Source organism: Carassius carassius, chromosome 11 (genome assembly GCF_963082965.1).
Source record: "Carassius carassius chromosome 11, fCarCar2.1, whole genome shotgun sequence".
In the NCBI taxonomy this organism is placed as follows: Eukaryota; Metazoa; Chordata; class Actinopteri; order Cypriniformes; family Cyprinidae; genus Carassius; species Carassius carassius.
The window spans coordinates 2,331,024-2,358,851 of record NC_081765.1 but is presented as its reverse complement, the minus strand read 5'-3'; the positions used below and the strand labels follow the sequence as shown (position 1 = coordinate 2,358,851).

At 39.3% G+C, this 27,828-nt stretch overlaps 1 protein-coding gene across 1 annotated transcript in view; it reads right to left on the bottom strand.

Moving 5' to 3' along the window:
• The window catches only part of LOC132152621 (uncharacterized), a 116,636-nt gene that overhangs the window by 73,126 nt on the left and 15,682 nt on the right, over positions 1 to 27,828 (bottom strand). Inside the window, exons 2-3 of the mRNA XM_059561383.1 lie at positions 24,404 to 24,497; positions 12,760 to 12,880 (exon numbers count right to left, since the gene is read on the bottom strand). Of these exons, the coding sequence (XP_059417366.1) occupies positions 12,760 to 12,880; positions 24,404 to 24,455 (173 nt within the window). The 5' untranslated portion in view covers positions 24,456 to 24,497. The remainder of the gene's footprint in view (positions 1 to 12,759; positions 12,881 to 24,403; positions 24,498 to 27,828) is intronic.

Here is a 27,828-nt window from a genome sequence, read left to right as displayed (position 1 = left end):
AGTCGCACTGGACTATGAGTCGCATTTATTTAGAACCAAGAGAAAACATTACCGTCTCCAGCCGCAAGAGGGCGCTCTATGTTTTCAGTGTAGGCTACAGGAGCACTGAGCAGCACAGAGCGCCCTCTCGCGGCTGGAGACGGTAATGTTTTCTCTTGGTTCATGTCTCTTGGTTGATTTCTCTTGGTTCATGTCAAATTAATTTTGATAAATAAGTCGCAACTGACTATAAGTCGCAGGACCAGCCAAACTATGAAAAAAAGTGTGACTTATAGTCCGGAAAATAGGGTATGTCAATTAGCACTTTTTTGTTGATATACTGTATTTATCACCTGCTGGAGATGACTTGAAAAACCATATATTTTCGCAATCGTATATTAATGTCTTTGTGTTTCCAAAAGTTTCAGTTCTTCTGTCAAAACAACTGTTTTCATATAGCGATAGCTGGACGCTGTTGCCCATATTAGGAGTTTCCTGATATGACTTTCTGCGCGAAAGCGCGCTCCGGCTTCGAGGATGAATGAAACACACACTGCAGGAGTGTTTAGCGCTTCTGGGTCCGAATAAAATATCAGGTCATGCGCAGACTATCCTGTCTCTTTGAGTTTAAATCTATATTTATTCACACCAGCTCTTGAAAACATCTATGCGAACACATTTGACTGAAAAAGTGCGGGGGATGAATTTCCATATTAAAAGTGGGGGGGACATGTCCCCCGCGTCCCATGCGTAATCTACGCCCCTGATATATATATAATTTCTGTCCCCTTCACTTCTGAAAAGATGGCTACGCCCCAGAAAGAGATCTATACCGATCTATATCGTATATATATCCAGTCTTCCTACCTCTTGTCCCACGACAGTTTTTCGGCATCCCTCCTCCACCCCAACTCCTCACTTCTAATCTATTTATCCCAAATTAGGGATAAGGTGAGTTATTTGGGTTTGGGCTATGCTCCGGGCCCGGACCCCTCCCCCAGGACAGCATGCCAAAATAAGCCTACTATTCGCCTTCAGATTAGATTTAAAGTGAACTCGTGAAGTTCAGAATGCGGAGAACCAATGACTGTGTTGATACCATGAGCATGAGCGTACGGTGTACTGGTATCTGACTGATGGAATTTTTTTTTTTAATTGATTAGAAAATATGTTAGTTTATGTCTTTATTATTAGGGGTGAATTTATTACCTGTTATTATTAAGCCTCTCATCAAAAAACCACAACTTGACCCCAAAGAACTAGTTAATTATAGACCAATCTCGAATCTCCCTTTTCTGTCCAAGATACTAGAAAAGGTGGTATCCACACAATTATATTCCTTCTTAGAGAAAAATGGTATATGTGAGGATTTCTAGTCAGGATTTAGACCGTATCATAGTACTGAGACTGCTCTCCTTAGAGTTACAAATGATCTGCTCTTATCATCTGATCGTGGGTGTATCTCTCTATTAGTTTTATTGGATCTTAGTGCTGCGTTTGACACAATTGACCACAACATTCTTTTGCATAGACTTGAACACTTTGTTGGCATCAGTGGAAGTGCATTAGCATGGTTTAAATCGCACTTATATGACCACCATCAGTTCGTAGCAGTGAATGAAGATGTATCCTATCGATCACAAGTGCAGTATGGAGTACCTCAAGGCTCAGTACTAGGGCCGCTACTCTTCACACTTTATATATTACTCTTGGGAGATATCATCAGGAAACATGGTGTTAGCTTTCACTGTTATGCTGATGATACTCAGCTCTATATTTCTTCGCAGCCCGGTGAAACACACCAATTTGAAAAACTAATGGATTGCATAGTTGATATAAAAAACTGGATGACGAGTAATTTCTTACTGCTAAATTCTGAAAAAACAGAGGTGTTAATTATAGGACCTAAAAAGTCTGCTTGTAATAAACTAGAACACTGTCTAAGACTTGATGGTTGCTCTGTCAATTCTTCGTCATCAGTTAGGAACCTAGGTGTGCTATTTGATCGCAATCTTTCCTTAGAATGCCACGTTTCTAGCATTTGTAAAACTGCATTTTTCCATCTCAAAAATATATCTAAATTACGGCCTATGCTCTCAACGTCAAATGCAGAAATGTTAATCCATGCATTTATGACCTCAAGGTTGGATTATTGTAATGCTTTATTGGGTGGTTGTTCTGCACGCTTAGTAAACAAACTACAGCTAGTCCAAAATGCAGCAGCAAGAGTTCTTACTAGAACCAGGAAGTATGACCATATTAGCCCGGTCCTGTCAACACTGCACTGGCTCCCTATCAAGCATCGCATAGATTTTAAAATATTGCTTATTACTTATAAAGCCCTGAATGGTTTAGCACCTCGGTATTTAAATGAGCTCCTTTTACATTATAATCCTCTACGTCCGCTACGTTCTCAAAACTCAGGCAATTTGATAATACCTAGAATATCAAAATCAACTGCAGGCGGCAGATCCTTTTCCTATTTGGCGCCCAAACTCTGGAATAACCTACCTAACATTGTTCGGGAGGCAGACACACTCTTGCAGTTTAAATCTAGATTAAAGACCCATCTCTATAACCTGGCATACACATAACATACTAATATGCTTTTATTATCCAAATCTGTTAAAGGATTTTTAGGCTGCATTAATTAGGTAAACCGGAACCGGAAACACTTCCCATAACACCCTATGTACTTGCTACATCATTAGAAGAATGGCATCTACGCTAATATTTGTCTGTTTCTCTCTTGTTCCGAGGTCAACGTGGCCACCAGATCCAGTCTGTGTCTAGATCAGAGGGTCACTGCAGTCACCTGGATCCAGTACGTATCCAGACCAGATGCTGGATCAGCACCTAGAAAGGACCTCTACATCCCTGAAAGACAGTGGAGACCAGGACAACTAGAGCCCCAGATACAGATCCCCTGTAAAGACCTTGTCTCAGAGGAGCACCAGGACAAGACCACAGGAAACAGATGATTCTTCTGCACAATCTGACTTTGCTGCAGCCTGGAATTGAACTACTGGTTTTGTCTGGTCAGAGGAGAACTGGCCCCCCAACTGAGCCTGGTTTCTCCCAAGGTTTTTTTCTCCATTCTGTCACCGATGGAGTTTCGGTTCCTTGCCGCTGTCGCCTCTGGCTTGCTTAGTTGGGGACACTTCATCTACAGCGATATCGTTGACTTGATTGCAAATAAATGCACAGACACTATTTAACTGAACAGAGATGACATAACTGAATCCAATGATGAACTGCCTTTAACTATCATTTTTGCATTATTGACACTGTTTTCCTAATGAATGTTTTTCAGTTGCTTTGACGCAATGTATTTTGTGACATTGACATTGACATTGAAAGGAAAAGTTAGTCTACAGTAATAGCTAAAAATAACAAACATAGTGGCATGAAGTTTGTGAGCTGTTTGAATACATCTGGATTTCTGCATTGATTACTCATAAAATGTGGTCTGAACTTTATCTAAATCATATAGATAAACACAATGTAACAACTCATAATGCACAAACAGCTGTATTGTTAGTATCTTTAATAAAATAAAATAAAAAATTATATATATATGGGGTGCTGCGCCAGATGACCTGGCCTCCACAGTCACCGGACCTAAACCCAATCGAGATGGTTTAGGGGTGAGCTGGACTGCAGACGGAAGGCAAAAGGGCCAACAAGTGCTAAGCATCTCTCGGGGGAACTCCTTCAAGACTGTTGGAAGACCATTTCAGGTGACTACCTCTTGAAGCTAATCAAGAGAATGCCAAGAGTGTGCAAAGCAGTAATCAAAGCAAAAGGTGGCTACTTTGAAGAACCTACAATATGACATATTTTCAGTTGTTTCACACTTTTTTGTTATTTATATAATTCCATATATAATTCCACATGTGTTAATTCATAGTTTTGATGCCTTCAGTGTGAATCTACAATTTTCATAGTCATGAAAATAAAGTAAACTCTTTGAATGAGAAGGTGTGTCCAAACTTTTGGTCTGTACTGTATATATGCCATTAATACAGCATATTGCGCTATTGAGCCACTTAATTACCGCAAAGGAAATTCCTTCACCACAACATCCCTAAAGGTGAGTGATATGAATGCGAATGTGGTTGATTTTTGCTTATTTTGTTGTGCATATTTGCAATGTAACAAAAAAATGTCTGAAAACACACAAGTAAATCAATGTATTAAAAAAAAAGAAAATATGTTTGCCTGTGCTCTGACCTTATTCAGATGCTGCTATCAAAACAACTCAAATATTTACAAATGGAAACAGTAGGGAGGCATGATATTAAATTGGTCAAAAGTTTGAGGAGCAATTACCAGAAATTACCAAAAATTACCACAAAAAAAAAAACAAATTATATATATATATAAACTCACCTAATGGCTTATTAGGAACACCATACTAATACTGTTTTTGACCCCTTTTCGCCTTCAGAACTGCGTGGCATTGATTCAACAAGGTGCTGAAAGCATTCTTTAGAAATGTTTTCCCATATTGATAGGATAGCATCTTGCAGTTGACGGAGATTTGTGGGATGCACATCCAGGGCACGAAGCTCCCGTTCCACCACATCCCAAAGATGCTCTATTGGGTTGAGATCTGGTGACTGTGGGGGCATTTTAGTACAGTGAACTCATTGTCATGTTCAAGAAACCAACTTACATTTACATTTTACATTTAATCATTTAGCAGACGCTTTTATCCTAAGCGACTTACAACTGAGAACAATAGAAGCAGTCAGGTCAACAAGAGAACAACAACAGTATACAAGTGCCATGACAAGTCTCAGTTAGTCTAGTATAGAACGCATAGGCAGGGTTGTTTTTTTCTATAAAATGAAAAGACAAGTAAAGGAAAAGTGGTAGTATTAGTTGGTTAAGTGCAGGCGAAAAAGATGAGTCTTTAGATGTTTCTTGAAAATGAGTAAAGACTCAGCTGTACGAATTGAGATTGGGAGGTCATTCCACCAGCTGGGCACAGTCCAGGAAAAGGTCCGTGAGAGTGATTTTGAACTTCTTTGGGATGGCACCACAAGGCGTTCACTTGCAGAGCGCAAACTTCTGGAGGGCACATAAGATTTAACCAATGAGTTTAGGTAAGTTGGTGCCGTGCCAGTGGTCGTCTTGTAGGCTAGCATCAGTACCTTGAATTTGATGCGAGCAGCTACTGGTAGCCAGTGTAACCTGATGAGGAGGGGAGTAAAGTGAGCTTTTTTGGCTCATTGAAGACAACCCTCGCTGCTGCATTCTGGATCAATTGCAGAGGCTTGACAGTACATGTAGGAAGGCCCGCCAGGAGAGCATTACAATAGTCCAGTCTGGAGAGAACAAGAGCTTGGACAAGAAGTTGGGTTGCTTGCTCTGACAGGAAGGGTCTAATCTTCCTAATGTTGTATAAGGCAAACCTGCAGGACCGGGTAGTTGTAGCAATGTGGTCTGTGAAGCTTAACTGATGATCCATCACAACTCCTAGGTTTCTAGCTGTCCTCGAAGGAGTAATGGTTGATGAGCCCAGCTGTACAGAGAAGTTGTGATGAAGCAATGGATTAGCTGGAATCACCAGGAGTTCTGTCTTCGTAAGGTTAAGCTGAAGGTGATGGTCATTCATCCAGCTAGAGATGTCACTCAGACAGGCTGAAATGCGAGCAGCTACCGTCTGGTCATCTGGTTGGAATGAGAAGTAGAATTGGGTGTCATCAGCGTAGCAGTGATAAGAAAAGCCATGCTTCTGAATGACAGATCCTAATGACGTCATGTAGATGGAGAAGAGAAGTGGTCTAAGTACTGAGCCTTGAGGAACCCCAGTAGCAAGGTGGTGTGACTTTGAAACATCACCCCTCCAAGGCACACTGAAGGATCTGTCAGAGAGGTAGGACTTAACCCACAGGAGTGCTGTTCCAGAGATGCCCATCTTTCTTGAGGGTGGACAGGAGAATCTGGTGATTAACAGTGTCAAAAGCAGCAGAAAAGTCCAGTAAGATGAGTACCAAGGATTTTGAAGCTTCCTTGCTAGTCGCAGGGCTTCGGTAACCGAGAGCAGAGCAGTCTCAGTTGAGTGGCCACTTTTGAAGCCAGATTGGTTGCTGTCCAGGAGGTTATTCTGTACAAGGAACATAGAAAACTGGTTGAACACAGCTCGCTCAAGTGTCTTTGCAATGAATGGAAGAAGGGATACCGGTCTGTAGTTTTCAATGCTGGGTTTAGAGATGGTTTCTTGAGCAGTGGGCTTACCCGAGCCTGCTTGAATGCTGAGGGAAATGTTTCAGAGTGAAGAGAGGAGTTGATAACGTGAGTAAGCGAAGGTATGACTGAAGAAGAGATTGCTTGAAGGAGGTGAGTGGGGATCGGATCAAGTGGACAAGTAGTAGGATGATTGGACAGGAGAAGTTTGGAGACGTCCATTTCTGAGAGTGGGGAGAAGGAGGAGAAAGAGTGTGCATCGGTCATTGTGAAGTTGTCCTCAGTCTGCGGTGTGGAGAATTGGTCACTGATGGATCTAGTCTTATTTGTGAAGAAAACTGCAAAGTCGTCCGCTGTAAGAGTCGATGGAGGAGGTGGTGGCGGCGGATTAAGAAGAGAAGAGAAAGTCTTGAAGAGTGTCCGAGCGTCACAACAGCTGTTAATTTTGTTGTGGTAGTAGGATGTTTTAGCCGTGAAGACATTTGTGGAGAAGGAAGAGAGGAGAGACTGATACACACTGAGGTCGGTAGAGTTTCTTGATTTCTTCCATTTCCTCTCTGCAGCCCTGAGTTTAGAGCGATGTTCACGGAGAACCTCGGACAGCCAGGGGGCAGATGGGGCGGTGCGTGCTGGTCTAGACAACAGTAGGCAAAAGTAGTCCAAGCAAGATGTTAAAGTGGAGCAAGAGTGTCCGTAGTGCTGTTCGTGTCCAGAGCAGAGAACTGAGAGAGTGCAGGAAGCGAGGATGAAACCACAGAAGATAAGCGAGATGGAGAGAGGGAGCGTAGGTTCCGTCGAAAGGTGACCTGCGTTGGAGTGTGAGGCACTTCAGGAGTAAGTGCTAGGTTAGCAGTAATGAGGAAGTGGTCTGAGGTGTGCAGTGGAGCAACTGAAGAGTTGTCCACAGAGCAACAGCGCGTGTAGATGAGGTCCAGTTGGTTGCCTGATTTGTGAGTCGCTGTAGTAGACACTAGCTTGAGATCAAATGAGGTGATCAGAGTTTTGAAGTCAGCAGCCTGGGGTTTATCTAGGTGGATGTTGAAGTCACCAAGCAGTACCAGAGGAGTACCATCTTCAAGAAAGTTTGATAGCAGCACATCCAACTCCTCCAAGAAGTTTCCCAATTGACCTGGGGGACAATAAATGACCACAAAGTGGATTTTAACAGGGTGGGTTACAGTAATGGCATGTGATTCAAATGAACCAGTACCTGTAGGTGATGGCTGAAGATCAAATTTCCATTATTTTGATATAAGGAGACCCGTACCTCCACCCCTCCCAGTGGTACGAGGAGTGTGGGAACAAGTGAAATTAGTGGAGAGGGCTGCAGGGGTGGCAGTATCTTCAGGTTTGATCCAAGTCTCTGTCAGTGCCATGAGGTTGAGACCGGAATGAGTAGCAATAGAAGAAATTAAGTCTGCTTTGTTAATTGCAGACTGGCAGTTCCAGAGACCAACTGGAATAGAGAGCGTAGTAGTAGAGGTCAGAGGGACAGGCCGTAGGTTTGCCAGACAGGCCTTCCTGCGACGTACATAGCGTGCTCTCCGAGTGTTAGTAGTGATAGTCGAGATCTGAAAGCACATAGTGACTACAAGTGTAAGAGATATTTGAGAACAAGGTATACAAAAAGTAAAGAAAGAGGAGAAAAGCAATACTCAAGTGCCCTGTCGGTGTCCTAGCTCGGTGGAGTCGCGCAGGTAGAGTCGATTGTCTTTACACTCGTCGGTCTTCACACGAGTAGGGCTCACACGTGGGCTGCCGCGACCACTGCCGCGGTGAAACTTAGCGCTTTTGTATTCGCCTGATTACCTGTGATTGAAGTCAGCTGGCCACGCCTCACTATTTAGCAGATCGAAACCAGGCAGTCCCGCGATAGGCAAACGCAAAACCAAGCGCCACTTTCAGCACATATTAACCAGGGTAAGACACACACAATTTAAACCAAAAACTTTCCTAGCAATGACGATCACACACTAGTCTGATGAGAAAACAAGACAAAACACTCACAAGCTGCTGTCCTTCTCTGTAGCTCGACTGTTTCTTCTGACAAGTGCTTTCCAAACAGCTAATTAAATACTTTTCTCTGGCTTTGGCCACGCCTCACTATTTAGCAGATCGAAACCAGGCAGTCCCGCGATAGGCAAACGCAAAACCAAGCGCCACTTTCAGCACGTATTAACCAGGGTAAGACACACACAATTTAAACCAAAAACTTTCCTAGCAATGAAGATCACACACTAGTCTGATGAGAAAACAAGACAAAACACTCACAAGCTGCTGTCCTTCTCTGTAGCTCGACTGTTTCTTCTGACAAGTACTTTCCAAACAGCTAATTAAGTACTTTCACTGGCTTTGGCCACACCTCACTATTTAGCAGATCGAAACCAGGCAGTCCCGCGATAGGCAAACACAAAACCAAGCGCCACTTTCAATACGTATTAACCAGTGTAAGACACACACAATTTAAACCAAAAACTTTCCTAGCAATGACGATCACACACCAGTCTGATGAGAAAACAAGATAAAACACTCACAAGCTGCTGTCCTTTCTCTGTAGTTCGACTGTTTCTTCTGACAAGTGCTTTCCAAACAGCTAATTAAGTACTTTAACTGGCTTTGGCCACACCTCACTATTTAGCAGATCGAAACCAGGCAGTCCCGCGATAGGCAAACGCAAAACCAAGCGCCACTTTCAGCACGTCAAAACTTTCCTAGCAATGACGATCACACACTAGTCTGATGAGAAAACAAGACAAAACTCAAGCTGCTGTCCTTCTCTGTAGCTCGACTGTTTCTTCTCAATTTGAAATGATTCGAGCTTTGTGACATGGTGCATTATCCTGCTGGAAGTAGCCATCAGAGGATGGTTACATGGTGGTCATAAAGGGATGGACATGGTCAGAAACAATGCTCAGGTAGGCCGTGGCATTTAAACGATGCCCAATTGGCACTAAGGGGCCTAAAGTGTGCCAAGAAAACATCCCCCACACCATTACACCACCACCGGCAGCCTGCACAGTGGTAACAAGGCATGATGGATCCATGTTCTCAATCTGTTTACGCCAAATTCTGACTCTACCATCTGAATGTCTCAACAGAAATCGAACTCATCAGACCAGGCAACATTTTTCCAGTCTTCAACTGTCCAATTTTGGTGAGCTCTTGCAAATTCTTGCCTCTTTTTCTGATTTGTATTGGAGATGAGTGACACCCGATGGGGTCTTCTGCTGTTGTAGCCCATCCGCCTCAAGGTTGTGCGTGTTGTGACTTCACAAATGCGTTACTGCATACCTCGGTTGTAACGAGTGGTTATTTCAGTCAAAGTTGCTCTTCTATCAGATTGAATCAGTCGGCCCATTCTCCTCTGACCTCTAGCATCAACAAGGCATTTTCGCCCACAGGACTGCCACATACTGGATGTTTTTCCCTTTTCACACCATTTTTTGTAAACCCTAGAAATAGTTGTGCGTGAAAATCCCAGTAAATGATCAGATTGTGAAATACTCAGACCGGCCCGTCTGGCACCAACAACCATGCCATGCTCAAAATTGCTTAAATCACCTTTCTTTCCCATTGTGACATTCAGTTTGGAGTTCAGGAGATTGTCTTGACAAGGATCACACCCCTAAATGCATTGAAGCAACTGCCATGTGATTGGTTGATTAGATAATTGCATTAATGAGAAATTGAACAGGTGTTCCTAATAATCCTTTAGGTGAGTGTATGTATGTACATATTTTAATAATAACAATGTTTGGAAGCAGGTTGCTTTTAGGATCTTGAAGTAAGTAAATGCAGAAATCCAGATAAGGGCTCACAATCTTTTTTTTTTTGCAACTGTATATAAAGTACACAAGAATTGTTTAAATGCAGTAATTATAATGCACATACAAGCTGAACTTGAGTCACGAGTTTGAGTTTACACAATGTCAAAATGTCCAGATTATGGGATGAAATTAAAATAACTAATAAACAAACATTTTGAACCAGTTAACTGAAACAAACCATTTGAAAGAACCAGTTAAGACTCACAAGCACAGTATAATAAGTTGCATGTGCGCACGACACAGTTTAGTGCTTTACTCTAAAACCTGCAGAGCATTTATTTATCTTCCCAATAAAACGGCCATATAAAATGAAGTACATAGTTTGATCATTTAACAATTAAAATGGATTTTCAAATACATAAATATTAGTATTGTAGCTTGACAGATTTACTTAAATTTTATTTAATGAGCTTATTTTATTTACAGAATATTATTATTACAATATATTTATTTCAGATAATAAATCACAATAATAATAATATTAATTATTATTATTTTATAGCCAATATTGAAGATTGGATCAAAAACAGTGACTAGGAATTTACAATTTGGTTCTTGTAAAGAGTAAATGAGTGTTCAGTTTTTTCCAAAATCATGCAGCTCTAGTTGCCAATATTACATTTGATGGTATGGAAACTGTCACTCACATTTTTGAAAATAGACTTTATAGTGCACGATCCAAACTTAATTTTTTATAATTCATGAATGAAAACATTTTGTAACATGATATTGATGTGCCATTTACATGGTAATGCAATGTCTGATTTTAAAATGGGTGTTAAAGGATGAGTTTTGAGATTTTAAGTTTTCAGTTGATATATAATTTCTGATGATTTCTACAATGTGATAGAGAAAAAGGCAACGAATAAGTCTTTACAACGGTCAGAACTCCTGTTATAATGTAGATTTTTGAGGGTGCACTCTTGTCATAAATTACTCTATTATTTTTCCTAAATAAAAAAAAAAAAAAAAAAAACATTGGTAAAATATATATTTGGGAGTCTTAGACCTTTCCAACGATATATAGTTTGCAGTGTTGGGAGTAACGGCGTTTAAGTATAACAGCGTTACTAATGGAATTATATTTTCAGTAACGGAGTAATCTAATTAATTACTTTTCCCATCGTTGCAACGCCGTTATATTTACTGAGAATGTAAAGTGCCGTGTTACTAAAATTTGGCTGAATAAAGCGCGAGGTGTCATGCTTTGGCTAGTGGCTACACATCAGCTGCCTGCACCGTTGCAAATCCGATGATGATTGGCTGGGTGGGCGGTGCCCTGCTCATGCTGTCTCACTGCACACTCTGACAACCACTAAACACAAGACGGCATCAGCGATAATGGCTCAGGAAAAAAGACTTTATCCATGTCTGCCTCAAGCAACTCAAATCTTATGACCCACCTCTCATCAACACATGCCAACATGTTACTGTACTGAATATTTAATGCTGTGTTCAAACCAGACGTGACTTGTGTGAATAAATCGCGCTATTCGCGCGTAGTTGGACGCTTGAACATTTTGAGTTCATACACTTCATTCGCACGTGAAAATCGCTTCATTCGAGCGTGAAATTTATTAACTTCACAACAGAGCGAATTCGCGTCATGGGGGGGCTTCTGCCAGTTGAGTTCACGCAGCATTTTCAACCACCATTTTTATTCAGATAATTTTCTAAATATTACTGTTATCGTGTCATGAACTGTAGTTTTAAAAGTATTTCATGCGAGAATGTAGTTGTTTTAAACTCAAATATGCGGTTTATTTAAAAATGTGTTTCGCCGATTTTCGGAGGTTGTCTATTCACGTCTTTACATTGACTTAACATTGAAATCACTCGCGCCAGACGCTCTATTTGCGTCTGGTGTGAACGCACCATAAGAATTGGATAGTGTTCTGTTTATTGTGCAGTAACTTTAGGCCTAATATACAGTTACAGAGATTTGCACTAATGGCCAGATTTCCCTTTGTTTCTTTTTACCCAAGTTTAAATTTGTTTGTCTTAATTGTGTACTTGAATTCTATTTTCAATATTTTTATGTTTATATGTTTTTATTTCTATGCATATCATTTAGCAGGCTGCAATCTATTGAGTTCAAATAATTACATCATTTTCTAAAATACTTAGTGTTTTTATTCTTCAATCAGTTAATATAAACATTGTATTAAAGATGTTATAGGAAGTAGGAAGCGTTATAAAACATAAAAAATAACGTCACAGTTACTTTGCTGAGTAACTAATTACTTTTACAATGTGGTAACTGAGTTACTAACTCAATTACATTTTGGGAGAAGTAATTTGTAACTGTAACTAATTACTTTTTTCAAGTAAGATGACCAACACTGATAGTTTGTAGATTAGATCAGATTTAATTGTAATATAGTGAAGTAAATGTAAGGGGTGACAGTTAAAGGGTTAAGAAATAATTGTTTGTATCAAACATAATGGCACAATGACAAATTTCTTTCCTAGTGTTAGAAGTGATCAATCTATGTTTTGCATACTTTTTAATAATGTTTCTAGAAAGTTTCTAAACTTTCAGGACTCTTATCAAACGTGATGTTTGGAGCAAATTATGAAAAAGACAAAAAATTACATTAAGGCCAACATAATCTTTTCCCCCTTTTTTTTCACTTAATTTCAGGGTGCAAACTAAAATACCTTCTTATTCCGTCCTTCACAATGCAGTGACCACAAAGGTTGTATCTACTTGTTGCAGAATTGCTTCCAGACTTATTTGTACTTTGAGAACACTCACCTTTGATTTAAATTGAAAACTGTCTGTGGAGGAGAATTTATTCCAGGACTCCACTGTAAAATGTGCTTGAAGTTGTGAGACAATATTGTAAAGTTGACAGGAACAGGGATTGTGTCAAGCACTAGAAGAAGAATACCATAAAGAAATATGACATACCACAAACAATCAATGGTTATCTTTTATTATTTGTCATATTTAGCAACAACATAATCACAAACAGTGGTAGCTGGTGCTAAAAAGAATTGCGAAGGTGCAAACAAACTGAATCACACTGTTAAGGCAGCAGGACTGAATTCAATTGTTAAATAACCATTTAAAAAGTAACATTATAACGTATATTGCTTAGCTAAAAAAAAATCTAACTGAAAATTCAACTGTTAAAGCATGAAATAAGATCCCACAAATCAGTGAATGTGAGTGTAATGTGGGTGTATTATCAGTAAAGTAATCATTAAATGTGTAATCATAAAAAAAATAAATAAAAAAAACTGGTCATATAATACGATTATCATCGAAAAGTTTATTTCACTAATTCCATTTAAAAAGTGAAAATTTTATATTATATTAATTCATTACACACACACACAGACACAAATGTTTATTTATTTTAATTTTGATGATTGTAACTGACAACTAAGGAAAATACCAAATTCAATATCTCAGAAAATTTGAATATTGTGAAAAGGTCTCTAATCAGCTAATTAACTCAAAACACCTGCAAAGGCATTTAAATGGTCTCTCAGTATAGTTCTGTAGGCTACACAATCATGGGGAAGACTGCTGACTTGACATTTGTCCAAAAGACGACCACTGACACCTGCACAAGGAGGGCAAGACACAAAAGGTCATTGCAAAAGAGGCTGGCTGTTCACAGAGCTCTGTGTCCAAGCACATTAATAGAGAGGCGAAGGGAAGGAAAAGATGTGGTAGAAAATAAGTGTAGAAGCAATAGGGATAACCGCACCCTGGAGAGGATTGTGAAAGAAAACCCATTCAAAAATGTGGGGGAGATTCACAAAGAGTGGACTGCAGCTTGAAGAACCAATACACAAAGACGTATGCAAGACATGGGTTTTTTAGCTGTCGCATTCCTTGTGTCAAGCCACTCTTGAACACCAGACATCTCGCCTGGGCTAAAGACAAAAAGGACTGGACTGCTGCTGAGTGGTTCAAAGTTATGTAATCTGATGAAAGTAAATTTTGCATTTCCTTTGGAAATCAGGGTCCCAGAGTCTGGAGGAAGAGAGGAGAGGCACACAATCCACGTTGCTTGAGGTCCAGTGTAAAGTTTCCACAGTCAGTGATGGTTTGAGGTGCCATGTCATCTGCTGGTGTTGGTCCACTGTGTTTTCTGAGGTCCAAGGTCAACACAGCCGTATACCAGGAAGTTTTAGAGCACTTCATGCTTCCTGCTGCTGACCAACTTTATGGAGATGCAGATTTCATTGTCCAACAGGACCTGGCACCTGCACATAGTGCCAAAGCTACCAGTACCTGGTTTAAGGACCATGGTATCCCTTTTTTTAATTGGTAAACTCGCCTGACCTTAACCCCATAGAAAATCTATGGGGTATTGTGAAGAGCAAGATGCGATATGCCAGACCCAACAATGCAGAAGAGCTGAAGGCCACTATCAGAGCAACCTGGGCTCCCATAAAAACCTGAGCAGCGCCACATACTGAACAACTCCATGCAACGCCGCATTGCTGCAGTAATTCAGGCAAAAGGAGCCCCAACTAAGTATTGAGTGCTGTACATGTTCATACTTTTCAGTTGGCTTAAGTAATATTGTAATTTTCTGAGATACTGAATTTGGGGTTTTTCTTAGTTACATAGATACATATACTTATACCACGATGATTGCCTAAACGTAAACTGCATTTTTTTGGGTAATAAAAATAGACCTAAGTGAAAAAACTTTAAGGCCTTTATATAACTACATTTATACATATTAAACTAAGATGAGAAAAAAATAATTGGCTTGAAATAAAGAATCAAAACCAAGTAATGTACAACAGGCAAAATGTGCAAACAGGTTGACACTGTCAGTATGTCAAAGTGAGGTAGTGAATGATGAGGATCTTACTGATAAAATGAATATTTAGGAGTTTAGGAGCCTGATGGCCTGAAAGGCAAAGATTCCTGATGTTGAAAAGGAAGATCAGGCAAAGGAAATAGAGCATGCAATGGATATTGTTGTATAAAATAAGAGAGAACTTGGAAATGGCTGTAACAGCCAAAACTATGTAGTTTGCATGCATCACATTATAGTGCGGTGTGCCCTTTAAGAGACTGATTACTTAACTTATAACACACGCTATGTGGTGATAATGTATAAGGACTAGGTGACTATGTAATGAGAACCACTATGGATGATAAGTTTGCTCTGCCGCCTTGTTATTATTCTGTCTTTACTTTATTTGTAACGGCAAGAAAGAGTTAATCTCTGAAGCTGGATCCGTCATCTATGTGGAACATGCGGCGATGAAACCCTAAAACTAGTATGGAGGTTGGGGAGCCGTGAGAGTGTTCAATCGGCATCATGGAAGCTGGTGAGATTAGCTTGCTAAAACTGGGTGCCATGTGTGCAAGGAACACCCGTATTTCTGCGTGAGTGGATAGCGCATTTTTTTTGATGTGATGAGGACAGCGTTTAACATTTAGATGTTGTGCTTTATCGAATATTTTGAGGAAACAATACACCTGTTGGAACAGTTTTTCTCCATAGTGAACTGAATTTACCAATGCTGGACCGAGGAATAGTTTCTTACTCTCTTTCTAACAGTTGTATATATCAATAACTCATTACAAGGCACTGTAATTTACTCATTAATATGTCAATATTCCATTCTTCATATCAATTATAGTGATATCTTTTACTGGGAATTAATGCAAATCGAACAGTGTTTTGTCCAGCAAACGGCTGTAAGATTAACTTATCAACTTTCAATAAAGTTATCACTTCTTATAATTCCAGGAAAAAACATTTCTGGCCATGAAACTATTCTCCTGTCCTTGTAAAATTTAGGTTACTGAAAAGTAACAAACAAGCTTTATAGCGAAGATCAAACATTTCATTGACTTTGTGATGTGAGCATTTAAGACAGAAGCAATCAGGAATATATATTGGATTTTAATAATTAAACTAATAATACATCTAACTACGATTCACACAGAGTAATTATGCATGTAACAATACAAACAGTAAGAACAATACAAGACAAAAATCACAGACAGTAAACTTTTGAAAGACAAAAAGCAATCAGATCACCTTGAAAAAGAGAATAGACAACCTTAAGCAGCATTTAAATCTCTGTAGAAAATAATACTTGGATGTGGGTCTCTTTGTGACGTGAAAAACGAGCATGTGTGTGTCGTTCTTTTGGAGCTGGGTATGTTCTCTCATGTCTTCCAGGGTGAGCAGACTCGTGCTAAGTTTCAAAGGTTCGCCGAACGTGAAGTTACCAAAGAAATGATTCAGAGTTTGTCTCCCTCGTGGAGGGAGAGGCGAATAAGAGAATAAAACTTAGTAAAGAAAAGAAAAGAAATACGGAGATGAGAGCTCCCTAAGGAGCCATGTAAACCAGACGTTCTCTCAGACGAAGTGCTCGTAAGAACTTTGTGTCAGTTTCTTATGGGGTGACTTGGTTCATGCCTCTGTTCGCGCGAAAACCAATGAATGTCCAAAGATCTGAGGCGGGAAAAAGTTCCTTTGTCTCTGAGGAGACACCTGCTGGCTTGGAACAGTCTTGACTCTGTAAAAAGGTCTGTGACTGTGGTGTTGTGGGGTGCCCTCTAGGGTCAACTCCGAGCAGTGCTCAGAGACAGAGTAGATTGTGGGGTTTTTCACAGTCTTTTTAGAAATAGTCTTTTGCTTGTTGTAAGCTTTGTGGGCTAAGTCCTGTAACTCTTGTGTAGACATGCTACGCGGACACGCTGATATTCCAAGATGAAAACTCCAACTGGCATGTAGGTTTCGGAGGAACAGAGTTTTAAATTTGACATCCTGTTCCATACCTGGTTCGTTGCGTGCTCTGAAGTAGGCTTTTCAAAGTTGACTGTAGAAGGTCTGTGGGTTTTCAATTCGGCCCTGTTTGAGGTCCATAGCATTAAGGAGCCAATGGTCCAAGTTTGGATTCAGAGAATTAAAGAATCAAAGCTTTCCGCAGTGATGTTGTATGGGAGGGAGGAACATTTCATTGGACCTGGTGAGCCTGTCTGGGATGGAATAGAGGAATCTGAAATTTCTTATCCCGAGAGCTTACGATTGACATTGCAAAAGGCACATGACCATGCTAGGGCAGCCTTGGAAACCAGTCACAAACAAAAGGAAGCAGCACTATGACAAAAGATGTCGCTCTGTTTTTTACGCTATTGGTTATCTTGTCAGAGTGAAAAAACCCACCCTGGCCAATTTTACAGCAAAACTGGCACCCTTGTACTCTGGTCTTTAGCATGTTACTCAAGTTTTGTCTGATGTGAATTACAGACTTGCAAAACTGGACACAGGACAGGATGCTGGTGTCTATCATTTGGTCAATATGCAGCCTTTCCACACTTGGAACACATGCAGCAGCCATACACCAAGTAGACCTCAGGATGAGTCTGAAACAACCGATGAGGGGTTGGAGGACAGTTTGCTGGTGACACAGAGGGGTGAAGACCAACCTCAAGATGCATGCTTTTCTCTGCCCAATGAGGCTGATGTTAATTGTGATGATATCATTGACAATTCACATGATGTGACCAAGCTTAACATGAGTAGTTAAGCATCTCTCCAATCTCAGACCTAGACTGACACCTAGAATCACCTCAGAGTGGTCAGACAATAAATGGACAAATGAGTATCTAAAGCTCCTTTCACACTGTGATTACAGAAAATACACGGGTAATGTGTCCCGGCAATTGTTTCCGGGTCGCTAGATTTTGCATTTTCACACTGCCAGTGATTACCCGAAATATGTGCATGCGTTCACATACAACCCGTCAAGGTCCCGTAAAGACAAGTGACATCAGGGTGTGACGTGTAATGTACAAGTCGAAAACATTAGGCACGTTAACTTTCACTTAAGCTGGCGAACAATCTCTGCTTCAGCGCTTAAAGTGAGGAACTAACTGATATCTGCTTCTTTACAGTTTGCAAATTTTTTTTTGTGAATGTTGATATGCCTTAAAAACAGCCGGTAAATAGTAGCAAGATAACGTGTCTATAACATCACTATAACATTAGTTCTGGCTTTTGTTCACACAGCGCTCGTTCCGGGACTGAACCCGCAATGTTACTAGGTCCCCGACCCGGGATCAATCCCGGAATCAATCCCGGGACGTGTTTGCGTTCACACAGAAGCGACCCGGCAATGTTCTGGCAATTTTCCGGGGCCAACATGCAATGTGAAAGGGGCTATAATAACAAATTGGATCTGATGTAGGAATGTGTTTGGTTGTTTGAATTTCTTATTTGTTAAAAGTTTGTAATACACTTTACTTTCCTTGCGTGACAATGGGATTCTAGAAAGCATTGTTCTAGTTCTTATGTTTTCATGTGTTGTGTTGAGGAAAAAGAAAATAGTTTTACACAAATGGGTTGTTTTTTATTTTATGTGATATGTCTTTAAAAAGCATACTGTATAATGTAAAGCTTGCACTGACATGTATGCCAGTTATTGCCTTGTGTATATGAAACATGTTATGAGTTGAAGGATTTCCAAGTTTCCATGTCCTTATGTTGTGTACGGCTGGGGACAGCCATTTTCTTTCCGGTGATGAATCTATAACGGCCAAAACTATGTATTTTGCATGCATCATATTATAGTACGGTGTGCCCTTTAAGAGATTGATCACTTAACTTATAACGCATGCTTTGTGGTGATGACGTAGAATGACTACGTGACTGTGTAATGAGAACCACTATGGATTATTCTTTCTTTACTTTATTTGTTACGCCAAGAAAGAGTTAATCTCTCATGTATGAGAAGAGCATGTTGCCGTGTGCCAGCCATTAAATGTGTGGGACACCAACTCCTCGTTTTCTATCTTTCTATCTTTTATTTTCTATCTATCTTCATGGATTTAACGAGTTATCCGAGTCAAAGCGTTACATGGCTCCCTTCCTTCAAGCAAGATTCCCGTGGAAAAAAAGGCCTAAACCAAATACTGATGGTGAGAAGTCGAAAATCTCCAATGAAACTATTTTAGAGTTAGAGTTTTAGAGTATTTTAGTGCATGAAGAAGATATGCAAATTTGCAAAGACTAAAGTCTCAAATCCAAAGAGATATTCTTGATCAAAGTTAAGACTCTGCCATGCCCCCCTAAAATACACAGAGACAAGGTCACACAGTAGAGTCAGCTGTCTTAACCGTCCGTGGCTTGTGTAATGTAAACACATATGAGCTTCATCATTGTCTGTCACTTGACTCTGTTCCCCTTTCGGGCTTGAACTGATGGTAAAACTTAGGACATTATTAATTGTTTTTACATTTATTTTGAAAGATGAAGCTCGTGATTATCATTTCCGATGAGTGCTTGCAGTGTTGGCCAATAACAATGTACTGGGTCAGTTGGCCAATCAGAGCAGACTGTACTTGTCGGAAGGAGGGACTTTGTAGAAAACCAAGCATTTGGAAGAGGTGGGGCATAGAGGACCTACAATAATGTAAAGTATTTAAAAAATAATGTGTTTTTTGAACATTTACCCAAATACAATAAATAATGCTTGTGGCGAGTGGGGCAGGACCGAGAGCCATGGGAATGGAACGAGGCCGGTGTACTGATTGTAAATGAGCGTCACCTGCTCCACTCACAGGTCTCAAGTCCCACGGAGGAGATTGGAAGGATAAAAAAGAGGAGCGACGACAGTGAAGGACGAGAGAGGACCAGGCCTGGGCTTTATTTTGTGTATTGGTTTTGTTTGTGCACGGCAGTCATCCATGAGGGGCTGTGGCGCTGTTTCGTGTTTATTTTATTATTAAAGTGTCCTTTGAATGTTCGCCGGTTCCAGCCTCCTTTTTCCCGTGATTATGAAGTTTTTATATTTTTACACTAGTGCCGAAACCCGGGAGGAAGAAGGGACACACTGCCGAAGATCCCTCGCCGCTGGGGTGAATCTGTGGTGCCATTGAGCAGGGAGAAGGAGTCTGCAGCCGTGGACGCTCGAGGCGGTGGGCTGGAGTGAGTTACCGGGGACGGACGAACTCACTGCCGGCTGCCCGAAAGCGGAGGAGGCACCGCAGAAGAGTTCACACAGCTGGTGGGGGATGAATGGAAGTGTGTCTGGGAACCGGAACAAGCTTTTCTCCTCTCTCCCCTCTCGTCTCTGTTGCTCCTCATCCTTCCCATCTCTTTTTCTCTCGCTTCGTCTGTCTATTAAATGCAGCTCCATTTGAAAGCAGGTGATGGCGATTTAACACTATAACGCGATGTAACGCTTTAACGCACACGCACACACACGTTTGTTTTTTGTGAAAAGTGTGGACATCCCATAGGCATAATTGTTTTTTTCTACTATTCAAACTGTATATTCTATGGCCCTACACCAACCCTACACCTAACCCTAACCCTCACAGGAAACTTTGTGCATTTTTACTTTCTCAAAAAAAAAAAAACTCATTCTGTATGGTTTATAAGCGTTTTGAAAAATGGGGACATGGGTTATGTCCTCATAAGTCACCCTCTCCTTGTAATACCTGTGTCAATCCCATGTCATTATACAAAGTTGTGTCCTGATATGTCACAAAAACATGGCCATGCGTCCGACTATATGAACTAGCTGTACGGTTTAAAACACCAAATAGTTTTGATATGACAAGAATAAAGAGTCTCTGACTTGCTCCACCCATGCACGATAAGATCGTGTATCATCGATCTCACGGGTTGACGATATGACGTTTTGAAAAATGACCATATCACCCAACACTATTTTAAACCCAACGGGGAGAGCAAATACAGAATTGATTATTGGTTGGTTAGTCATCTATCATTTTTAAGGTTCAGTTAACAGATCATTGCTTTATGGATTTTGTTTTAGAACCTACATTTAAGCAATTTAGAAACAAAGGTTATTGGAAATTTAATACAAAATAAATAATTTTGCAGTTAAATCAAGGAATGGATTAGGAGTATAGAAATAAATGATTCTTTTGATTGTAATGTAAGAAAATTAGATTTTTTTTTATTCAAAATTAGAGAATTCTCCTTATAGTTTTCTAAGAAAATAAATAAAGAAAAAAGGGAGTTTGAAAATAACCTAATTTGTGAAATAAGTATGTTTTGTACTAAACCTATTTTAAATACTGAGGAAAAAAATAGGGTGATGGAGCTTCATATTAAATTATCTTAAACTGGAGAGGTCTGAAAAGGCCTTTGTAAGGTTGCGTGCCAGGTGGATTGAGAATGGATTACATACATATTTTAGTAATTTGGAAAAGAAAATAGGCAACAACGAAACTTTACATGATTTTCCTCTGAAATCATTATCTAATTTCTAAATTATGGGGGAAGTCAAATATTTAGAAATTGCTCTTTCTAGAGAGAGAGAACTATTGGTAAATAAAAATGTAGGGAATAACATGGATAAATGCAAATCAATATCGAATCGATGGCTGCAGAGGGATCTTACAATCTTTGGAAGAGTTCCTTTGTCCAAAATGGATAGTTTGTCCAGACTCAATCTACCCAGCTTTCTCCTTACCCATATTCACACGAATGAGTAAAGTAATAAATAAGATGAATTTAAACTTTATTTGGAGGAATAAATGTCAGTACATAAAAAAGGATGACATGATTAAAAATTATGTAGATGGAGTAAATGTGATTGATTTTGACATTATGAATGGTGTACTGAAATTTGTAATAACCACTCTTTTTGGTTTATTGTCCACAATGCAAAAAAAAAATTCCTGGGTGGAATTAATTTCCTTTTACGTTGTGATTTTGAGAGTACCTCATTACCAGTTAAACTCTGACTTCAATCACCAAGTGCTGGTTTATTGGAAAATATTCTTCAAGCATAACTTTACACCTAATAACACGCCAGTTTGGAATAATAGATACAAAATTGGGCATGGAAATTTAAAGGGATTTGGGCTATTGCCCATTTTTGGATGATAATGGAAATTTGTTACTCCATAGAGAGTTTTGAGAGAAATTCCAACTGCAGCACTGTATACATATTTACAATAGAATGAGAAGAGCAAGTTTAGTTGCTTTGAGATTAATGGTTAAGGAAGATATTGTGAACTCCCAAATTTCCCCAGTATTGATGCAGCTTTCCTTAGGAAGTTAAGATTTTTTTTGAGAAAAAAGGTTCAAATAGAGTTATTAGAAATTTTATTTCACAGGCTTATTATCCAAACTCAATTAGACGGGAAAACATGTTTAAAGATTTTGATATGGTTGAAATTTTAATAAAATTGAAAACATTATTTGTCTTTCCCCCTCCTTCCAGAAGCTAAAGAGATGAATTTCAAGACTCTAAATGAGATCTACCCCACTAATAAATTTTTTAAATGAAAATATAATTTTGATGTTAATAATTCATGTGTAGATCATGTGTTTTTTGTGTGTGATAAGGTACAATCCTTTTTGAGAGAGTTGCAAAACTGGTTATGTTGCAGGGATGTTGAATTCCCACCACTCAATGTGAAGGCAGTCAAGGTTTGGTATTTTTCTTGAAAACAAAAATTTTGAATTTGTTATAAATTTCCTGGTATGTTTTATTTTTTATTTTTGTGCAGATGGTTGAAACCTAAACCCAACTTTATTCAATTGTGTAATGAGGTAAAACTCTTATACAAATCTTTAAAATTTGTTAAGAACAAGAAAGCCCATAAGTTGATTTTTCTTTTGGGATTTGTATAATTTAATTTAAAAGCCTTATTTTTTGTATCTTATATACTTATTTTCTTTCTGGTTCAGTTTGGTTTATTTTCATGCTTTTTTATTTTTATTTTGTTGTTGTTCTTGTGTTTATGCTCAACAAAGGCTGAATAAGATTGGATTTATTTTGTAATGTGATTATTTACCTTGTTTGGTTGTAAAGTAAAAAAAAACTGGGTGAAGTGACTCTGTATTTAAACATGATGCATCGGTAATTTAGCAAAAAAGACAAATTTCATATATAATGCCAGTACCAAAAAATCAGCACCAATTTCATATATAATGCCTTTTTAAAATTCAAGTACTTCAAGTACTTTTTCATAAATATATCTGTTTTCAAGGGTTTTCCAGAACTTACATTTCAAAAAGTCAAATTCAAGTACTTCAAGCACCTTGTACGAACCCTGTAAAAGGCATGACTTACATTGCATCCAGCTAGCCAACTCTGTCCAAGTTCCATGATCCATAATTTTATTTTTATTTTTTCCTTCATTTAAATGTCTTGTGAAAGTTTTTCTAAAGATCAAACTGACTTTCATCTCAGAAGAGATATCCTATCACGAGACCAAATATATCTAAAAAAACAATACTGATTCACTAAAATCAAAAGTGGGAGGTTCTGGGGCACAGAGTACAATTTGAAACAAGCCAATTAGAGCTCAGCCTCAAGTCACATACAATTCAAAAGTTCACGGACCTAATAGACACCCATTTGTCCAGTGCCCTGCACTAACACAACAGAGTTGTGAATGTTTTTGCAACATATTATTAACTTATTTTTAACATGAAGTAGGCTTCTTTCCTGGCTAACTTGAGGGGGGCCGCACCCCAGCACCAGGTTTTGACCAGCCGCCACATATAATTCTGTATATAGTGTTCCTGTAGCTCAATTGGCAGAGCAATGCTTAACAAGCGCAAGGTTGGGGGTTCAAATCCCAAGGAACACATGATAGGAGAAAATTGTTAGCCTGAATGCAATGTAAGTCGCATCTGCTAAATGCATAAATTAAATATGAAATAAACCTTGAAAAGAAACATGCCAAAATGTATATTATTTTATATATATTTTCCAGATCTATAAACTGTTAATTCCATTCCCAGTTCCAGGGTCTCAACAAGATTTAAATCTTTATCTTGCTTGACCTTAGGCACCAGGTTTTGACCAGCCGCCACATATAATTCTGTATATAGTGTTCCTGTAGCTCAATTGGCAGAGCAATGCTTAACAAGCGCAAGGTTGGGGGTTCAAATCCCAAGGAACACATGATAGGAGAAAATTGTTAGCCTGAATGCAATGTAAGTCGCATCTGCTAAATGCATAAATTAAATATGAAATAAACCTTGAAAAGAAACATGCCAAAATGTATATTATTTTATATATATTTTCCAGATCTATAAACTGTTAATTCCATTCCCAGTTTCAGGGTCTCAACAAGATTTAAATCTTTATCTTGCTTGACCTTAGGATATTTTTTTTTTACTTGAATCACACTACTGCTGGTCCACTAGTAATGTCATTAGATTATCAAACATACCCACAAAACCTAAAAATGTTGTAAAAAAAACTTCAAATGAGAATGGAAGCATTTATTCAATCCTTAATCATGGATTAGTACAGTATCTAGTCTGTGATTAAAATTACAAACAACTTTGAGACACAAGGCATTGGCTGCTATATTTCACACACAATGTTCAACATGAGAGCCACTCGTTTAAATGTAATTCACCTGACATTCTCAGACCCTAGATTCCTTACCCCGAGCATCATACCTGTAAAGTAGAGAGACATGAGGAAAAGCTGCCCAACGTAATTGGTCATCATTTTGATTGTTGATTATAATTCACGGACAGCAGCAATCTCAAACTGAAATGAAAATACAAAACATAAATTATTCATATAGACCACCACTGGAAGAAAAGAGGAACTGAGAAAAATACCTTTATTTACCAAACCTTATAGGGGTCATATGACGTTGATAAAAGAACATTTGGTGTATTCGGTCTAATGCAATGTGGTTTAAGGTTTAAGTGCGTGACAGAAATGTTACGCCCCTTAACATACGGTGATGCCGTCTCCCAGCACGATGAGACAAAACCAATAAAACCCATTACAAACTAGGCATTTGTTGCATCCAGTGGGGACATTATAACATTATAAATTACTTCTACTGTCTTTTTATGCATTGCGTATCGCGCTGAGTAAACATAAAACCATGTCTGCATTTGTGATCGGAGAAACAACAAACAAGTGCTACTCTACACTGATCAAAACTCGCCTTTGAATCATCAGTGGCAAATTAATGAAGGTATTTTTGGTGCAAAACAACTGAGCGTCTGTGACAGTGGAATTTGTAGTTGTAGACGTGTACACGTGTACACTTTGTATCTGCTGACTGCTGATCGAGATTTACATGCTTGGCTCACTGACCCTGTATACTCATTCATTTCGTTCATAAACGAAATGTATCAGTTCATTAAACTCGTTCACGAATGAGAAGATCTCTCGCTCTCGTTCAGTGAAGGGCGTATGGGTTCACTACATTCAACAAATCACATGCTCTGTCACATCTTGAGTAACTCTTTGACAGTATGAAACAGTTCACAGAGCTGTTCACGAGCTGCGAATGTGCTGCTAATGCTGTGGAGGGAGGAACTTTAGTGAACGAGAAATATGAGTCAGTGGATTACCTGAACGAGAACGATTTGTTCACCTAAAAGATTCGTTCACGGACGAACCATCACTAGTGCATTTTCGTATAGCCTATATTAAATATTTGGAATATATATTTTCATATTTTATTAGGTTCTTTGATAAGGTTACAATACGAAGGTCTAAGTAGCAACGTATCTTCCGTGATGTTCCCAATGCACGGGTCGGGGTGGGTAAAGAAATTTTACTTTATTTGTGGGCTGGGTTGGGCCAAATAATTCCATAAAAGCGGAACCCGCGGGTTGGAAAAAAACCCAACCCGTGTATCACTAGGCTGCATGTGCGAGCACACGTGATACTGTGGCCACCGGTCCACGACTGGTAGAAAAAGATGACGCTCAATGAAGCTCACTGGCTGAGTTTTTTCCTCTGAAAGAAAAGGTTGCACAACTGACAGAATAAGTTACAATATCTGAGATATTGCTGCTAAATTTTATTTGCTTTTTTTTTTTTAACTTGAATGCCATTGCTTAAATTGATATCATTTATCTTTTGACATTTAATCTTCTGAGTTCAGAAACATTGTTTAATATAATCGCTGATCATATTTTTATTCAAAGTTCAGAATCAAGATAAATTTATTACTCTTATGTTTCTTATGATAACTGAGATAATGCTGCTAAATTTATTCTTTCTTTACCTTGAATGTCACTGCTCTAATTTATTTTTTATATTTTGATATTTCATATTTTGTTCAAATGTTTAATATATCTGCTGTTCATATGTTCATTTATTACTGTGTTATATGATTAGAATGTTGCCCTGGTTTTAAAATAAAGCACAGCAATGATATTTGAGAGTGTATTTTCCCTTTTCAGGAAAAGTATCGAAAAAGTATCGATCGCAATTCTTGACTAGGTATTGGTATCGAAACAATAATTTTGGTATTGTGACAACACTGATTTGAAGTCACAGACAAAAGTTGCAAACTTGTAGATTTTTTTTCCCTCTTCCACAAACACAACACAATAGTTACACCTTCTCGAATCCTTCACTTCAGGTGCACAAATCCTATTCTACGAATCACAAATCAAGAAACTTGTACGCTTACATGTTTTGCTACTATTGCTGCTGTGAATATGGTGCAAAACACATTCACGCACCTGTGACATAACAAAAATGTGAAGTTACATATTGGATCACTGTTAAACCACAATAAAGGATGCATATTACTCTGTTCCATGAGCAGCTTTGGGACTGTCTGATCACTGCCTGGTTCATCTTATAACCAACTTAAACCAGAAACTTAAATCTGCTAAACCTATAGCAAAGACTGTGAAGCCATGGTTTTCAGCAAAACTCAGGCCAAAGAGGACACCTACAGAAATGGGGACAGAGTCTTGTATAATCAGGCCAGGAACACACTGAACAAAGAGATTAGAGCAGCTAAAAAGACCTATGCTAAAAAGTAGGAAGACCAGTTTACTTCCAACGCCTCAACTTCAGTGTGGAGAGGACTGAGAGCCATTACTAACTACAAGACACCATCCTACTACACTGAGGCTAATCAACGACTTGCTAACGACCTGAATAAGATTAATTGTAGATTTGAAACCCCCAACACCCATTCTGACCAACTCCCAACCGTTAACACCTCCTGCAATCCCCCTCTCTACACCTCCTGCTCTTCAAATCTGTGAAGGTGATGTGCGCCAGATCTTCAGGAAGAACAAAAGAAGACACCAGCCTGGCGTTACACCAGCCTGTCGGAAAACCTGTGCTGACCCCCATCTTTCACATATCTTCAACAGAATCTCTGGAGTTGTGTGAAGTACCTTCCTGCTTCAAACGCTCCACCATCATCCCCGTTCCAAAGAAACCCAAGATAACAGGACTTAACGATTACAGACCTGTGGCTCTAACATCTGTCGTCATGAAGTCATTTGAAAAACTGGTTCGGGCTTATCTGAAGGACATCACTGGACCCTTACTGAACCCTCTGCAGTTTGCTTACCAAGCAAACAGGTCCGTGGATGATGCAATCAACATGGGATTGCACTTCATCCTGCAACATCTGGACAAAACAGGGATTTATTTAAGGACCCTGTTTTTGGTTTTTATTTCTGCTTTCAACACCATCACCCCAACAGCCCTCCAGACCAAACTGACCCAGCTCTCTTTTCCTAGCTCTATCGGTCAGTGGATCACCAGCTTTCTGACAGATAGGCAACAGTTAGTGACACTGGGGAAATTCATGTAAAACAGCCGCTCCACCAACACTGCACCTCTAAAGACCCCTCTGTCAAGCTCCTGAAGTTTGCAGATGACACTACAGTCATCGGCCTCATCCAGGATGGTGACAAGTCTGCTCACAGACAAGAGGTTGTGCAGCTGTCTGTCTGGTGCAGTCTTAACAACCTGGAGCTGAACATGCTCAAAACAGTGGAGATGATAGTGGACTTTAGGAGAAACCCCCCAGCACTCCCCCCACTCACCATCATGAACAGCACTGTGGCTGCAGTGGAGTCATTCAGATTCCTGGGAA